The sequence below is a fragment of the Ostrinia furnacalis genome, unplaced genomic scaffold (assembly GCF_004193835.3).
Source record: "Ostrinia furnacalis isolate ACB-3 unplaced genomic scaffold, ASM419383v2 OfSCF3149, whole genome shotgun sequence".
NCBI lineage: Eukaryota > Metazoa > Arthropoda > Insecta > Lepidoptera > Crambidae > Ostrinia > Ostrinia furnacalis.
Genome location: NW_021133388.1, coordinates 40047 through 59155, shown reverse-complemented (window position 1 = coordinate 59155; position 19109 = coordinate 40047). Strand labels below are relative to the sequence as shown.

Genomic DNA, 19109 nt, shown 5'->3' with positions numbered 1-19109 from the left:
AATTAAATACATAGGAAACGGAACTGAATTAACATAAATGTAAATAAAAATGACATTGCATTAAAACAAGGTCAAAAATGTTTCGTTTTCACCAATCACATACAGCCTCACGAAATAAAAAGTTTACTCACAATGCACTGATTAAAAATTACTGGCACAAAACAAAAGAGCGCGCACATCGAACGTCAAATTCGAACGTCAAATTACTTACGCGCCAAAAAGCGGTTTAAAAAAGCAGATTAAAAACAAAATGATGGTACGTTCCGAAACGCGTGGTCGCGTTCCTTCCTTATGGCTGACTGGCTGTTGATCGAGCAACAGATGATTTTTGTATGTGAATACTGTGAATCTACTGCGCTTGTGTGGAAACCGGGAAATCGATACTATGCGTCACACGAACGCGGGCTGTGGCGTCACAAATGTCAAAGTGTACCACTGTTAATGGAGTTTCAACCGTAATTATTATCACGTAGAGTCTAAATTAGGTTGTTGATGAGTAATAGTTGAGAATTAGTCTAATGTTTTGGACTTTTTTGCCGCCATCTAATAGAGCCGGTAAAAAACCTGTGCTTTATTTTGGCAACTGATTCTTTGCGAATAAAAAGCGGTTATGAACAAGATTGGTCTAAAATAAACATAATGACCGTCGTTAATTATATTATTTTTGTATTTTTAGTATCTGTGTCTAGAATATGTGCAGTAGTGTCTGTTTGTCTGGAAATAATTTAATATTTAGCTCTATCAACTATAAATTATAAAAACGTAGCATATTATATTAAACGAACTTCATCTAACTAATCCAATGCAATAAGTAATTACTACAGTTTTATTTTAAAGTTAAATAAAACGAATTAATATTAAAATATTCTTCGAATCTCTTTAGATAATATTTAACTCTAATTTTTAAGAATGTTTTCGAATGTTATAGAAAAGACAAAATAACTGGTTTTATGGAATCGTTTTAATTCGTCATTCTTTGATCATTAGCTCTCTCAATGAATTAAAATAATATGAATTAAGTACTATATTATGACTCATTTAATGATTAATTTTTAACATTTCTAACAACATAATTATCACCTTAGAACCAAATATTATGGGTTCAGGGGTTTTCTGAAACCACAGTAGTGACGTCTAATGACGTTTTTGTCACATTTGACGTCACCACACTGATTACACCTCAGTTTCCAGTTAGTCTCAACAAATGCTGTTAAATAAATATACTAACATGTGACCGGTTCTAATATGGTCTCTACATAATATAGAGTCGGTAATGCTTAAAACCCCAAAAGAACTAAAAATAAGCAATTTTCATTATAATTTTGTTGTTTGACAGTTAGGTACCTACTTTAAGGTTCCTGAAAAAATTTCAGTCTATTGTCTAGAATAAAACACTATCTAATAGATAAATATGTATTTATGAGCTGTCAATGGTTTCTCTCTAACCCCTATTCGAGACCTGTGAAGCCAAAATTTTTATTTATCTGACAAACAAGTTTCAATAAACTATGACGGAACTTATTATGACTTGACTTGATTCAAAGAGAAATAAACCTTGCGTCCTTGCTTACTTAAATTGTGTATGGGACAGCTATTCTTGACAAGAAATATAATTATACAGGCGCCGAGCGATTGCTTTTTTAGATTTCTGTCAAAAACACTTCATTCTCATTTATCAGAAGTTGACCCATGTTTTAAGATTTCTAGGTAAGGAAGGAAGGATGAATTCAAACAAAAACTTATCAAGGTGTTTCCCTATTTACTTTTCCTAAGTCCAAAGTCATCAAAATTCGTTCAGCGGTTATGTTGTCAAAACGTAACAAAAAATAGACAAACAGAGCTACTTTATACATTTGCATTTTGACATTTACTTATTTAGTAAATGAGTCATTTGTCACATGAACGGAGAGTTATAATCCTATTTGAGGAAAACTGATCATTTACAATTTAGTTTATTATGATAAGAATTAGTTATTCATCATAAACGAAGAAAGGGCTAAAATAAAATCACGATTTAGTAATAGACAGGAAAAAGCGTGGTATAATAATATAGCTAAGTACCAATTTTACTACGTTTTTAGTACCAAATTAATAGTCGAGACTTAAGGCCCAGTTTCTGAGTTGAGATATAAGTACTTTAATATAAATAAAATAAATAATCTATACTATAATATTATAAAGAGGTAAAGTTTGTGTGTTTGTAGATTTGTTAAATTGTAAGGGGTAATCTCGATTTTAAAAATTCTTTCACCAATATTGCTGAGTGTTAGGTAAATGGGTTATAATTTTTTTTTAAATATTTATACAAAATAAAATTTATAAAATCAGATTTGTATGAAAATTAAAATAATAAATATTCTGACTTCACCATATCATTTATATGCACATGTTAACATGGGCTAGTGTCGGCTTATAAAGCCATTTACCTAACACGCTTTATAGCATCACCCTACAGCCAATAGGGGCGGATCAGTAAAGATATATGTTGTAAAAACGGGAAATATTATTATTCAAAATATTTTGACACTAAAAAAGTAAGTAGAAGCTAAAAATCTCAATGCAGAAACCGGCGGTAATTAATAACAGTTAATCGTTTTTACATCTCTAAATCGATACCTACTCATATTTCCATTCGTGTCTAAATTAGACACGGACTTTTAATCTATTTTTAATTGTACATAGTAAGCCGGGTCTCTAGCGTGTGTTTTGCCATACACGATCAACAAAACATCACAACATTGTCAAAATTACCTGCAAAAAATGTTGAATGTTGACATGTTTTTGTTGATTTTATGGCAAAACACGCAAAACACTGGAGACCCGGCTGTAGATTTACATGAAGGTTAAATTCAATAAATTTTTTCCCCGAAAAAAAGGACTTTTTTAGCTAATTATCATAAAGTAACACATTGACTATTTGGTAGTGTTAGGCATTAAATAATGCTGCTTGATAGACAGACGGCCTCTAGAAGGTGGGTGGTAGAAGGTAGAGTTAGCAGTGGTGCTCTTTGACACTTCTTGAAGGCTCTGTCCAGCAGTAGATTGAAAATGGCTGATGATGAAGTGTCACAGGTTTTTTATAACTATGTAGGTATATTTTATTTTTAAAGTCTGTGAACCCTTGAAAAAGAGGCTGACAATAGTGACTGAGTTTCTTGCACTGCTTCTTCTCAGCACTGGCCCATTTATTGTCCTGAAGCAGTGGTAGGGTTAATATTGGGACGTGTAAAAGTGCTTTTTAAAAGTTTACTTGTGTAAATAAATGAGTTTTTCATGAGTTAAAGAAGATGGCGCAATCTGATAAGGAGACTGGAGACTTTCCCCCGGGACAAACTTGACCTTCTTTGGTTGGGTTTTTATGGCGGTCAAGCTGTAGATCCTGGCTACACAGGAGTTGCAGCGGTGGGAACGAGAGGTGGATTTTTTTTATACGTCATCATCAGAATAGTGACGTTGTCCTACACCATTTTAATTAATTTACCATAGGCAAATAGAGGATTTGGCTTACACTCCCCACGCTGGCCAGACGTATTGGAAAGGCCTGATGTTCGCATATTTAATTTTGTCCCTAAGTCGCCTTTTACGCTTTTATTTATTTATTTATTTATTATCAGAAAATGTATGTTTACAGACAGGTCCAAAACACATACATATAATATAATTAATTTTACATTAAGTTGCATGTCATAAATTAGGATTACCATGTCAAATCAAATACAAAAATAAAATACATTATCATCAATATGGTCATTAAATACAAGTCATAGTTTTACGACATCTACAGGATAAGTTTGCGTTTTCCTATTCTACTATTCCGGAAATACATGATTTATTATATAAATAATTATTTATCTATACTAATATTATAAAGCTGAAGAGTTTGTTTGTTTGTTTACTTGAACGCGCTAATCTCAGGAACTACCGGTCCGATTTGAAAAAATCTTTCAGTGTTAGATAGCCCATTTATCGAGGAAGGCTATAGGCTATAAGACCATCACGCTACGAGTAATAGCTGCAGAGCAAAAATGAAAAAAAAAATGTTGCGAAAACGGGTTTTCACGCGTACGAAGTCGCGGGCACAGCTATTACTAAATATAAGGTAATGCACATTACATATAATAATGTAAATATAAATTAAATTTATTTCTGTCCCGGGTATACCCACCCACATTTACCGCTGTTGTCTGGTTAAACTAAGTTTATTTAACTTTGAATGCTATGTGTAATCCTCTTCAGGTATTCCCAGAGTTTATTTCACGGTTTTAAAGGAAAGTGTACGCAAAAATGTCAGTTTTCCCTGTACATCTCGTTTACAGTCATTGTTACACGTGTGACATCATTTTAGATCATTTTGAGGTAAATAAAAGCCCCTTATTTAAGTGTTTGTCACCAAATAATAAGGAAAGGAACATGACAAGGTAAAATAAATAAATAAATTGTCACAACTGTCACTTGATAAATGGTGAAATAAATTATGTTTCAGTGCATATATGTACATACACACACAGTATTTATCAATTATGCAATCAAATTAATTCATACCAAAAAAATATACAGCGTGACTTTGCAATCAGTATTCAATTTTTTTTAATAAGCTCTACAGAACTAATTTGACAATAATACTTTATCTTAATTTTTCGGCCGTTTGGTGTAGTGGTTCTAAAACTATGCCGAGAGGTCCCAGGTTAGATTCCCGGCCGGGCAGAAATTGAAATGACGAATTTTAATTTCTGTGATGGGTCTGGTTGTTACTATGTTTATTAAGTATGTATTTAAAAAGTATACAGGGTGTCCCAAAAACAATGGATAACCCTGTAACCATCGATAGGCTTCTCCATGGTCTCCCTAACGTCCAATTTTGACCCCAGTAAAAATATCACCGTTTTCAAGATTTTTAAGTTTTTGTGCATTTTTAGAAAATTTCCACCTGCGATTACTTTTTCTCATGCCATTTCTACAAATGAGGATACTTTTCAATCTAGTTTTTTTCCTTATCACAAGAGATAGTTGGGCTATCAAAAGAAAAGATTAAAGTTCAAAAAACTAGTTTAATAGTATGAAAATTTTAACAAATTGCAGAGAAGAAGGAAAAATTAATTCATTGTCTTGCACTTTTGATCAGCCATCGTGTAAAAAAAATGTAGGGAGACCATCGTGCCCATTATCTTAAAAACTTCCTTGGTTAATTGAGATTCTAAAAAGGTATCACAAGCCTATGTATTCTGTATTATTTTTATCTTATGGCTACTTGAATAGCAACTAGTATGAAAACTGCAAAAATGAGTTTTTCTCGTAATAGTTAAACTAGGACTGCATAGTGGCATTAAATACAAATGGATAATTTTTAGCGTAGGAATTTAAATAAAGCAACATTTTATCGTCATCATAATCATCATTTCAGCCATAGGACGTCCACTGCTGAACATAGGCCTGTACCCTAATGATTTTCATAATGACCGCTTGGTAGCGGCCTGCATACAGCACCTTCCTGCTTATCTTTATGAGGTCGTCGGTCCACTTTGTAGGTGGACGTCCTACGATGCGCTTTCCGGTACGTAGCCTCCACTTGAACCCTGTTGCCCCATTGGCCGTCCGTTCTGCGTTTTTGTGATTACTTAATTTTTGTTTTACACCTTATAAATGTCCCTATAGACAGATACCCGTGATGACACACGGCTCGGAAACGTGGATTTTTTGCACAGCGTGCTATGGAAGGGGCTATGCTCGGGTTTCTTTACGAAACCGTATCAGAAATTAGGAGACCTGTAAACGAACTAAAGTCGCTGACATAGCCCGACGGATCAGCAAGCTGAAGTGGCAAAGGGCAAGGCACAGTAGTTCGCAGAACTGAGGCAGCAGGGTTCAAGTGGAGGCTACGTACCGGAGAGCGCATCGTAGGACATCCACCTACAAAGTGGACCGACGACCTCATAAAGATAAGCAGGAAGGTGCTGTATGCAGGCCGCTACCAAGCGGTCATTATGAAAACATTAGGGTACAGGCCTATGTTCAGCAGTGGACGTCCTATGGCTGAAATGATGATTATGATGACGATAAAATGTTGCTTTATTTAAATTCCTACGCTAAAAATTATCCATTTGTATTTAATGCCACTATGCAGTCCTAGTTTAACTTTTACGAGAAAAACTCATTTTTGCAGTTTTCATACTAGTTGCTATTCAAGTAGCCATATGATAAAAATAATACAGAATACATAGGCTTGTGATACCTTTTTAGAATCTCAATTAACCAAGGAAGTTTTTAAGATAATGGGCACGATGGTCTCCCTACATTTTTTTTACACGATGGCTGATCAAAAGTGCAAGACAATGAATTAATTTTTCCTTCTCTTCTGCAATTTCTTAAAATTTTCATACTTTCAAACTAGTCTGTTAAACTTTAATCTTTTCTTTTGATAGCCCATCTATCCCTTGTGATAAGGAAAAAAACTAGATTGAAAAGTATCCTCATTTGTAGAAATGGCATGAGAAAAAGTAATCGCAAGTGGCAATTTTCTAAAAATGCACAAAAACTTAAAAATCTTGAAAACGGTGATATTTTTATTGGGGTCAAAAATGGACGTTAGGGAGATCATGGCGAGGCCTATCGATGGTTACAGGGTTATCCATTGTTTTTGGGACACCCTGTATAATTATTATGTAGTATATCCGATCCCGCTTTACCCCCCTTAGGAGTGGAGTTTCGTAAAATCCTTTCTTAGTGGATACCTACGTCATAACATCCACCTGCATGCCAAATTTCAGCCCCGATCCGTCCAGTGGTTTGGGCTGTGCGTTGATAGATCACTACGTCAGTCAGTCAGGCAGTCAGTCACCTTTGAATAATATATATTTATATTAGATTAGATAACATAAAAGTAATTTCGCTAGTTCCCATATCTCTACCCAAATATGGCGGTATCAAAGTGACAGTGCAATTTCACTGGTCATTTAATCTACATTACATACAAGTTAAGATAATATCCCATCAGATATGAGCTCATGGCCGTTTATGGTGTGGCAATGGGCTGGAAAGTCCTATGGAGTTAGGGTTGCCATCGCCAAAAAATACGAGAATTTTTACCTTTTATTAGGGTAAACTTTAAGATAATGCATTATTATGTTATACGTATTATAAAATACATAGAATATTTTGTGCGTGGTTTCGATCGTACGAATTTTAATCTGTCACAGAATGTCTTAAACGCGCCTCCCCCTTACAAAAATCCAGGATAAAAATAAGGAGGTAGGATTTTTCCTGGGTCCCAAACTATGTCCAAGTTAAATTTCATCTAAATCCAGATTATTGATTACCCACCCATACAAACTTCCATCCCTCTCTTCCCTTAAATGATTATTTTTTGGGTAAAAACTATCTTATGTCCTTTCTCAGGGACTAAAGCCATCTCTATTTCATCTAAATCAGTGTAAACCCGGATTAAAAAACACCCGGACAAGATAAGTGTGGGTATATACGGACAAGTCTGGATATATCCGGACAAGTCTGGGTATATCCGGACAGGTGGCAGCCCTATGAGACTAATGATAAGACGATGCGGGCAAACCCGGGAATGCCAGAGTGCATGACTGTGCTTTGTAGAAAGCGGGTACGGGCAACTTGCAAAATAACTAAGTAGATATTTTGAATTTTCCCTGATTTTAATTTTGTAAAGGATTTCCTTAAGCGCGATTACGGTCCTTATGCGAATACCTGCTTGTTGTGCTTAAAAATATTGTTTAAGTTGTAACTGATACTTAACGTGTAATTTTCATATGTATTTTTTATGTGAAAAGGTAAATACGCATTTAAATCATAATAATGAAAAATACGCCCGTACATCGCCGTAAGTAGGACGCGTACCCGCAAGGTGGACCGACGACCTCGTGAAGGTAGCAGGAAGGCGCTGAATGCAGGCCGCCACCAACCGGCCATTGTGGAAATCATTGGGGGAGGCCTATGTTCAGCAGTGGACGTTCTATGGCTGAAATGATGATGATGATGAAAGAATAATAACATAGTGTGAGCAGCGTTGCTCTGGCATAGTAGATTTAGGACCCCATCTCCCTGTGGATGTTGTAAGAGGCGACTAAGGGACAAAAATGCGAACATCAGTGGCCTAATTCACGTATTTTGACACAGTCAAAATCTAGCTGACGTTCAGAAGTCGTCCCAATGAAAAACAGTTCCAAATCCGTATTCACAAGGGTCATTTCGATAGAACGATTACTCGATAGGATCGCAACTCAGCGATTTGTTGTCGTTGAAGTTTTGTTACGTGAATACAGGCCTCCCAACTCGCCTGGCCAGCACGGAAAGTTAAACTCCCCCTCCCGTTCGCTCGTTTCTAAATAATGACGTCCACTGCTGGACAAAGGCCTCCCCCAAGGATTTCTACAACCGGTCCTGCGCTGCCCTTATCCAGGCGCTTCCCGCGACCTTAACTAAATAGTCCACCAAGTAGGAATTCATCATCATCATCTCAGCCATAGGACGTCCACAGCTGAACATAGGCCTCCCTTCTTTCCATGTTGCGCGGTTGGTAGCGGCCTGCGTCCAGCGCCTTCCTGCTACCTTTATGATGTCGTCCGACCAAGTAGGAATTAGACACCCTGTATCCAAAGCCACAATTCAGTACTGACCCAGATATTCGGTTACGTTTAACACCTCGTAACCCGAGCGCGCTGGTTGACCATAACCACAGCAAAATTGCAGTATCAGATTATGATCTTTGTACAATACTTGGATTGCATAGTTGCATGACCTAGTTATTTGTTGACGTTTGAATTATAAATAAAATAGTAAGACACGGGTCTTAACGTGACGTTTATTAATGAGTTACATTATGTACTCACGGCTTGACGTTTCGGCTGCGATGCTGCAGCCGTGGTCACAAGCAGACTGGCGGCTCGCGGCGTCGTCCCTTCGGGCGAGCTTGAAAGTGTCTTACTATTTTAGTTTAAATGGAACGCGAAAGTTTAAAATCTTATAAATAAATAAAGTTTCAACCACACCAACGCGTGCAGATCGCCGTCGCCGAAGCTTAAGACTGACAACGGCCTAGTGGTTCACATACCGGACGACTATTCCAGAGGTCGCGGGTTCGATTCCCGCAAATATAAACGTTTGAGTGCAAAATTCGACAGGGGAATGTTACTGAAAGACAAATATTTATTTTAATACAATTTTGTTGAGCGGCACAAGTTTTATTTAGTTCGGCACTAGATGGCGTAGTGTACCTATAATGTCGAAGAATAATAAACGAATATTAATTCGTGTTTAAATTAATATACTTAGGTCTTATGTACCGTGAAATATTAGTGATTGTTTTCCCGCGTCAGAATGATTTACCTTTCGTACTATCGAATCGTGCGAATTATTTTTGAAAAATAAAAAATGTTCTCAACTAATCAAAAAAATATCATCAACTCGAAAGCGTAAGAAACAATAGTCTTTTTTACAAAATGTGACGTAGGTATTTGGATACCGCCTGGCTCACGATCACGAAATCTTGTCTTGAAAAGTTGAATATATTGTTTTATACTTCTCAGTTTCTCGCTAACTAAAACAATGACCTCAATATCAATACCGTCAGATCCTTGAATAAAAGCTCCCCTAACGAGCTTTCCGGCTAATCCCTCCAAAGCGCTCTTTCATGTAAAGCTTCGCAGCTTTTCCGGGTGAAATTTCAGTAGTGCTGACCGCAAAGCCTTTGTATAATTTTTCTAGCTTTTTACCGAGTCTTCACTCGCGTGAAATTCATTTAGTCACAGAAATACCTACGTATAAATTTGGCCATAATTTAATAATCATTATAAATGTATAACCTTTAGGCTGAGTTGCACCATCTAACTTTAATCGTAACTATAACAATAACCGGTGTTTATTGTATGGAGTTTGACAGATTTTTGACGCCTGTTAAAGTTAAAATAAGATGGTACAACTCAGCCTTAATTTATTCTAATCTATAAACAACAACACTGTAAATTTCAGCAAAATCCGTTCAGTAGTTTTAGTGTGAAAGTGTAGATTTTGCTCGTATCTACTCGTACATGGATACAATGTATTTCTAGCGGCTATATTTTATGAATCAAACTTACAGTTCTGTAACAGACTGACACATAGCTAGGATAATAATATATTAATAATGCTCTTTATTGCACACCACAACAAGAACAAGAACAGAAAACGATATACGTGCCTATAAAATTTGAGGGTTGCCCTCGATTTCCCTAGGATCCCATCATCAGATCCTGACTTGGTGACAATGGGACCACCTAAGAACAAAAAAATTATTGTGAAAATCGGTCCACAATTGACGGAGTAGTCGGTGAACATACTTACATAGAAAAAAAAAGATACATACCTACACTCGAACATATAACCTCCTCCTTTTTTGATGTCGGTTAAAAAAGAAACGCACGGACAGGTACAACTAGGCGGTCTTATCGCTAGGAAGGATTTTGGTATAGATCCCTTTAGTTGTAGTTCCGGTAAAAAGCTGAGCAATGGAGCTTAGTAAGCTCGTATTCAACCTCGCCTTTTTCCCAAATATTACACAAAAATAAAACGGCATCATTTCTGCTGTAAGTGCCATAGTTTGCGCAATATTTAGAGTCGTGTCTGCAATATCATTTTGTATACTTTGCTTCTCTGCACGTGTTGTCATGACTTGCAAGTTTCTATCCTATCAAAGAAAAATAAAAGATAATAATATGCTAAGTATTTTGCAAGAAATATAGATGCCATAAATTCTGTTTTACTTAATGAGAAGGAAAAATACAGGGTTTTTAGGCAATTCAATGAAAATATTAAAGTAACTAACAGCCCTCGTTAGTTTCCTATAATATAATTGGTAACAGTTACTGTAATCTCGAGTTACTGATCAATTCAAGTTATTAATTGTAATCCCAATTATTGGTTTTAAAGATACTAAAACGGATTTTTACGGGAAATAGAAAACTCGGTTTTCTGCTGTAAGCGAAGTTTTTTTAAGCCCTAAAACTATAGTTTAATTCATGACTAATCAAAAGAGCCTACTAGGTGGACCGACGATCTGGTAAACGTCGCGGGAAGAGCCTGGATGCGGGCAGCGCAGGACCGTGCATTGTGGAAAACCTTGGAGGAGGCCTTTGTCCAGCAGTGGACGTCATTTGGCTGAAACGACAACGACGACGACGACGACAATCAAAAGATAACTTCCACCTATGTTCGGAATATAAAAAACTAACCAAAACTTTTCCACAGAGAACAGATTACCTACATAATTAATTAATGTTAGATACGTGATTAATGTTTAATTAAGTGATGTTGAGGCTGTTAACTAATTATCGTAGCCTTTAAACGTTACTGGTGTAGGGTGACTATAATTTAAGTTCTTTGAGGATTTTAGAAAATATTAATTACAATTAGGTGAGATACAGGCCAAAAGCTTCCTCGTTGTGGATAAAAAAAATAAAAAACTATTTTCTTTCAGACTTTTATAAAAGTTTTTTATGTATTCTCGAAATGAGTAAGTCACATTGTGGTATTAATTACTCAGATAGAGTTACGTTTTATAAGACAAAATAGCATTGAACATTAAAAAAAATCTATTTTACTCATGTGGTACTCTTCAATTTCATTGAACAAGCAAATGTAGGTACTGTAAAAGTACTCTTTTGTCACTGGAGGTGTATAAAAGCCTTGTAAAGGCCTAAATTTCTAATAAAAATATAAAACTAATATTAGCATCACCTCCACTCGTTCTATCCAACGGCACTGATAAACATTTGAAAAAAAAATCCCAATGTATTTTTCTTTTTTGTTATTTTATGCGTCTGTAGTGCTAATGAAAGTTTATTAATCTATCTATTTGTACAGTGTTTTGTTGTCCCATTGTATTACTACTTTGTATATGTCCCAATAAACTTCTACACGCATGGCCACCCTACAGCAATCTGCATCATCTATTAAGATTATTAGATACTGATCAGTGGCGGCCTTGTCTTTAACTAGACCAGTCGACGCGCTTGGTGGCTTCACGTTACTTTAGCTGGGTCTGGGTTCGATTCCCCGATGACCTTACAACTTTGTAAGATAGTCTTACAATTCTATGTGCTTAAAGCACGAAAACTAAATTCATCATGTGCATGTGGATTGAGTGATCTTTGCTTTAATCTTAACAAAAATCGAGGAAGTTTTAGTTAAAATATAGACATAGAGTTATATACAGTGTGAGTCACGTTAAAGTGTACATATGAAAATAGATGAAACTAGACCTATTTTTATCGACAAAAAAGAGGTCAAAAAATTTTTGACATTTTTTTTTAATTTTTTATAGAATTATTTTTCTTCAAATTACTTATTGTAAAGAAAACGTAATAAATTTTAAACTAAGCGGTATATCCTGATAAAATAAAAACAGTAATAATGCTAAATAACAGGCGATACTAAAAAATTACATAAAATACACAAAAAATGCCAACAAATAATAAAAAATTATACTTTTTGAAAAAAATCTGCTTATAAATTCGTGTTTTTTTGGTTATTTGATAAATTTCTCCAAAAAATGCCCCTATAACCGGTGGTTTTTATTACTTTGTATTATTCTCTATCGTATTAACTTCGTAAAACCAAAAATCGCATGTCTCTATCCCTATCACAACGTTTGCAATGATCATTTGAACTAAGCCTCTCCGTGCGCGCCATTCAACGCTTCGTTAACCACGAAACTGAAAATGGCTCTAGATTTGTAATTTTGATAAAGACAAGTTAGATTTCAAATAAAAACAAAAAATTTCGAAGTATTATTAATAATACTTCGAAATTTTTTGTAATATTTTTTTCAAAAAGTATCATTTTTTATTATTTGTTGGCCTTTTTTGTGTATTTTATGTATTTTGTTAGTATTGCCTGTTATTTAGCTTTATTACTGTTTTTATTTTATCAGGATATACCGCTTAGTTTAAAAGTTATTACGTTTTCTTTACAACAAGTAATTGGAAGAAAAAAAAATCTATAAAAAATTTAAAATAAATCTCAAAAATTTTTTGACCTATTTTTTGTCGATAAAAATAGGTCTAGTTTCATCTATTTTCATATGTACACTTTAACGTGACTCACACTGTATAAGTAACTATCCTTTACGCCCGCGGCTTCGCCCGCGTGTAATTTTGCCTGTCACAGAAAAACTTTATCGCGCGCGTCCCTGTTTCAAAAACCGGGATAAAAATTATCGTATGTCCCTTCCCGGGACTCAAACTATCTCTATGCCAAAGGACAGTGCCAATCCATGTATGGAAGTTGGAACAAGTGCTGCCCAGAATGAAACCATAGTGCATTTTGTTCCTCAGGCCAATACTAATTTGTAAACCGAAGCGCATTGTAATCTATTCCTGGAGTTAAGAGAAAAAAAGAGTTTTGTTTTGAATTATTTACATACAAAATATCATCGATGTATAGATGTATACGTATTACGCATAAGATTTCGCGATTTCGGCATTAAATAACACTCGATATGTTGAACTTAACCATACTGCATCCGTACACCTTATTTTAGTACGACTTCGACATTCTTTATAAGCGATCAAGTGCTAGTACATGCCTGAGGTTCAAAATGCACTATGGGTTGATTCTGGGCAACACTTGGTCCAGACCCTGGCACTATCCTTTAATCAAAATCGGTTCAGTGGTTTAGGCGTGAAAGCAAGACAGACAGACAGAGTTAATTTCGCATTCATAATATTAGTATCATAGAGAAACCATCGTAAGCAAAATTCTTCATTCGTGGGTTCAATTCCCGCCTTAGGCAGTTCGATTTTATCAAGTTACTTATTTATAATTAAAAAAAAAATCTAATTATTTAACTGTAAACGCAAAATTTCAAAATAAGTGAGTTTTCTTGTCGTTTGGTACCCATAGTACAAACTTTGCTTAGTTTGGGACTAGAAGGCACACTGTAAAATATCCAAGGATAATTATTTATTTTAAAAGACGGGACTTCTTATAAAAAGCATTCGTGAGTGATAAAATGTATTTAATTAAATAAATAATTAAATAAATTAATTAATATCCCTGGACATTTTACACTACGCTTCCAGTCCCAAACTAAGCAAAGCTTGTACTATACTAGACAACGGATATAAACATACCTACTTAAATACTTTTTTTTGGGTAAATACATAAAATTAAACAATTAAAAGTCTTAAGTGTTACATAGACTATTTTCAATGTACAAATAACGAGTAAGTGTCACTTACGCCGTTTTAAACATGCAAATAATAAAATAGATCGGGACTAGCACAACGTATACTATGTTATTTGATTTTATCTACCATTTTGCTATCAAAACGTACAAAAAATGACATTATCTTGTTATGGACACGCAAACCGCTAATGTGACAGATCATAACAAAAACGAGTGATTCAGATAAAAAACAGCCTGAGCCTGAGAGGGTTCCGTAGTATTTTTTATCTTAATTTAATAAGTAAGTATAGATAAAAGGACCTAGCGAAAAGGACTTAAGGGTAGTTTTAGCCGGGGATGCATTGCATACGATAAAGTTTTTGTGTCAATCAAAATTTCATGCGAGCAAAGCCCCTGGCAAAAGCTAGTAACTTATTATGTAAGTTATGATTCTTGTTATGGTTTTCCTTTTTTATTTCTCAATATTTTTCATATTTTACATTAATGGAGCAGAAGCTAGATTTTTTTCTCAATAATTATGATCTCTAAGTGTATCTTTTCGGCAAAAAAATGTGCGGAACCATTAATTTAAAGCATTATACCTAAATAAAAAATTAACAAAGATAAAATTATCAGCTGTATAAATTAAGAGGTTAAACGTATAACATTGTTTAGCTTAAATTATCTGTAATGTAATTAAAATGTTATTGACTCTTTTCCTGGTGTGAAAACGCTTAACTATACTTAATTCCTTTTACATTAAAAATAAGTAAGTTTTTAAATGTCGCTATTTTTATACCTGACTAAATACCGCCATCTTAACCAAGTCTGTTGCTATGACAACAATGATATCAGCATTGTTGTGTTCCGGCAGTTGGAAGTAAGATAGCCAGTTCCTCTGTGGTTGAGGATTTTAGGTGAAGCTCGCTTTCACCTTCGGCCTGATCATCACTTTCTATCATATGAGATGCAGGCTAAGAGCTTACCCTTGTGAGTAAAGAAAATTCAATAGATGCATCGGAAATAGCTCTATCACACTAATCAAAATTACATTCAGCAGATCTTTAGTTAACTTTAGAAAGAACAAGTATTAATCTATAAAATGCATGATGACGGGTTATCTAAATATATGTAACTCAAAGGTGACTGACTGACTGACTGACATAGTGATCTATCAACGCACAGCCCAAACCACAGGACGGATCGGGCTGACATTTGGCATGCAGGTAGATGTTATGACGTAGGCATCCGCTAAGAAAGGATTTTACGAAACTCCACCCCTAAGGGGGTAAAACGGGATCCACGCGTACGAAGTCGCGGGCGGCCGCTAGTCGACTAATATAATCGTCGCTGTCGGGATTCGATCGTAGGTACTAAGCGTAATCCAGCACGTGAACCACCAGGCCATGTTTGTATTAGAGTAAGAACTTCGTCAAATCTTTCGTTTTAGTAAAATTAGATACCAATTAGGTAACTAAGGATGTCGTAACAGGTAACTAAGACACAAATATACGAATATCAGGCCTCCACAACCATTTTGATAAAATAGAGAGGGTCATAATATCGATGCCTCCTAAGTAAACTATCGTATGTCTTAAAACCAAACTTTACAGTAGAGCCATTTAAAGATATTTATGTGTGCAGTTTTCCCATCTTTTGAGCTAGAGNTTAAAAAAGGAACGTAAAGAATCGTATGTGTTAATTACTGTAGTTTTGAATAGCTAGTAACAAAATATAAGGCAATTTTCAACACCAAAAGGAAAACTGTAATTACTACTTACCTAATAGTATGTGCTCGCTAGCGGTGAACCAAACCGCTTCTCCCCTGTAGACGATCGCACAGGACATTACGATAGTATACGTTGCGATCGTGGATTACATACGATTGAATACGTGTGAAAAATCTTTTATTTTAAATGATATTGCAATTTTTGTTCGTGGGTTCGATAATACGTATTTTAGTAAATATAAAATGCTTATAAAATCAAAATTGATATTTTGTGGCTTACGATTATTTACTTAGGAGGCATCGATATAGGACATAGGGCCTCCCCAACCCGCCTGGTCAGTGAGGGGAGTGTAGGCCAAATCCATTTAAAAGTTGTTACAGGTATTTGACAGTTTGTATACAGGTTGTTAGGTAAATGGGTATATGAGCCGACACTAACCCTATTTTAATTTCATAAAATCGGATATTATAAAATTTATTTTGTATGAAAATTTAAAATATTAAAATGATGATATCAAATTTCTGACTTCACCATACCATTTATATGACCGTGTTAACAACATGGGCTAGTGTCGGCTCTTATACCCATTTACCTAACACCCTGTATACGAACACCAGGCCTCTACAACCCGTCTGGCCAGCGTGGGGAGTGTAGGTACAAACCTATTTGCTTCTGGTAAATTAGAGGGTCGTGCTCCTCTAGTGGAGACTAAGTGACCTGATGATAAGGCCAAGTTTGCCTGTTAATGAAGATTGACAGGTTGTAGGTCAAATCAATTACTTTTGACGAGTTACCTTTTAAGAGAAGAACCTTTCTAATTGCAAATCGTTTTCCTAATTCATTAATATTAATGGATGAAAATAGAGGTTATCTACAAAAGCCTTGCTCTACTTAAATAACTTATTTTATAAGTGGGATGTATTGGGAGCAATATCTATCTAATATTATAAATGCGAAAGTAACTCTGTCTGTCTGTTTGTCTTGCTTTCACGCCTAAACCACTGAACCGATTTTGATGAAAGGCATAGGCTTAGTTTGAGTCCCGGGAAAGGACATAGGATAGTTTTTATCTCGGGTTTTGAAACAGGGACGCGCGCGATAATGTTTTTCTGTTACAGACAAAATTCCACGCGGGCGAAGTCGCGGGCGGAAAGCTAGTAGCTTAATATAGTCTCTACAAAATAACACAATATTAACGGGACTATTCCCACCTCTCGTTCCCACCGCTGCAACTCCTGTGTAGCCAGGATCTACAGCTTGAACGCTAATAACCCAACCAGTGAAGGTCAAGTTTGTCCCGGGAGAAAGTTAAACTGTCATTGGACCCGCAACGAAATTAATCAGAAGAACATAGGGAGTTCGAAGTTAAGGTTAGACTTCCTACCATTGCATTGTAAAGCGTATTACATAATTATTAGGCTAAAATAAATAATTATGAATTTGAACTAATGATATTCGTTTATCATTATTTTATTGAGGTTATCGAAATTGATGGCCACCTATACCGATGGTTCGCATATCTACCAGTTAGCGTATCTACCAGTTACGCGGGTTTAGTTCCCACTGGAGAAAAATTTTAGTGTTATAAGCACAAGCATAGTTATCATAGAAGTAGATACAGTCAGCATCAAATATATGATGACACCCAAAGTGACCAAAAATTTGATAACGCAACCTTATTCCAATGAGGGCTATCGTTTTTATACTTAACAGTTGGCACCCCTGGCGATTGACAGGACCTTACTCTACAGTGGCGCCATCTTGATGAGTGCAAATGCGATAGTCCTCCTACCACTTTAGCGCTCACCAGTTGGCGCCACTGTCTTCGCTACTAGCAAGTGACAGGACCTTACTCTACAGTGGCGCTAACTGGTGAGCGCTAAAACGATAGCCCTCATTGTAACAAAGAGGTGTTGCGAACTTATTGGCTACTTTGGGTGTCACAAACTATTTGACGCTGACTTTACTTAGAGTATATTACAATATTTAAATACCTACTATCCCTTCCAAGGAAGGAAACAGGAATAAAAATGGTTTTACAGGATTACAGGAACCATTTTTTTACAGCAGATTATGAAAAATATTTTTCGGCAAATATGGTTGGCAATATTTATAATTTTGGACCTTAGAGTAGTTAACACTGGGACGCAATATTCCCTAGGGTTGTCTTAGTTTTCGACACTGATGGAATAATAAATACTAGAATACACTAATTTAAATACGTATTTAAATTAGTGTATTCTAGTTATGAATAATTTTTAGCAAAATCATCACTGCATTATTCACGCTTATACTTAGAATTGGAACAAATTTTCCTCTCGTTATTATAGCTTCTAATGTAAAATAGGGAATACCTACTTATTTAAATATCAATTAAGTAACTTGTAACCTTCAAAATGTAATCACATTATTTTCATGTAGCAAAGATTGAACTTTATCACTAAATCATGCAATTAATATTAATTTATGCATTCAATTATGATATAAACGCAGTTCAACTAAACCTGACCTGGTTTTTGAAATTAACACTAAAGAGGTCAATTTAAAATTAAAACTTTTTTTAATTAGCACTAAAAAGGTTAAATATAAAATTAAAACTAAAACTCACCGTTATTTTCTTTTTTCCCGTTCTTAGCGACGATCATGCCATTCGTCTCGCACTGGCTGGTAGAGACGACTCCATTCAGCTCCTTCATCTTCGAAACTTGAAATTTGAACTTTCAGAAAAAGAAAACTCGCGAGTCTAGGCGCGAATCCGTTTCGCGCGCTTCCAAACGTCACTTTGACAGGTAATTTACGTTTTAAACCGCGGAGTGGCAATGGCAATTGAAGCGAGCAACCTGTTCGGTGCTACGGCCAAGGTGATCGCGCAGAAAAAAGAACAAATGGCTGAAAGTATTTATGTGAAAAAAATGGAGGTGTTTTACTGGCCACGGCTAGCGTCGAAATGGCGGACAGGCGGACGAAGATAGGTATATTTATACAAAAAATGCACTATCAATACTTTATTTGAAGTGAAGTAACGTTGTGTAAGACAAATTTTATTGTTAAATAATTTGGTGGTTAGAGTTCATTGACATAAGAGGTAATTATTACGAAATAGTTTAGTTTATTGCGTTAAAAGTATTTTTACCGTAACGAAAAGCGGATGCTCGGATGTATCTTGCTTTTTAAAATATTTATTTTAATCCTACTTTTTAAACGTGTATAATAAA

At 35.4% G+C, this 19109-nt stretch overlaps 1 protein-coding gene across 3 annotated transcripts in view; it reads right to left on the bottom strand.

Annotated features, from left to right (window-relative positions):
- The window catches only part of Pu (GTP cyclohydrolase punch), a 36163-nt gene extending 17330 nt beyond the window's left edge, over nucleotides 1-18833 (bottom strand). Inside the window, exon 1 of one of the 3 annotated variants that reach the window (XM_028311042.1) lies at nucleotides 18503-18833. In XM_028311042.1, the coding sequence (XP_028166843.1) occupies nucleotides 18503-18590 (88 nt within the window). In that variant the 5' untranslated portion in view covers nucleotides 18591-18833. Of the gene's footprint in view, nucleotides 1-211; nucleotides 350-18502 lie in introns of those variants that run through there. The other 2 variants (XM_028311040.1, XM_028311041.1) reach the window with 2 other exon arrangements.
- Between the last annotated feature and the right edge of the window lie 276 nt (nucleotides 18834-19109).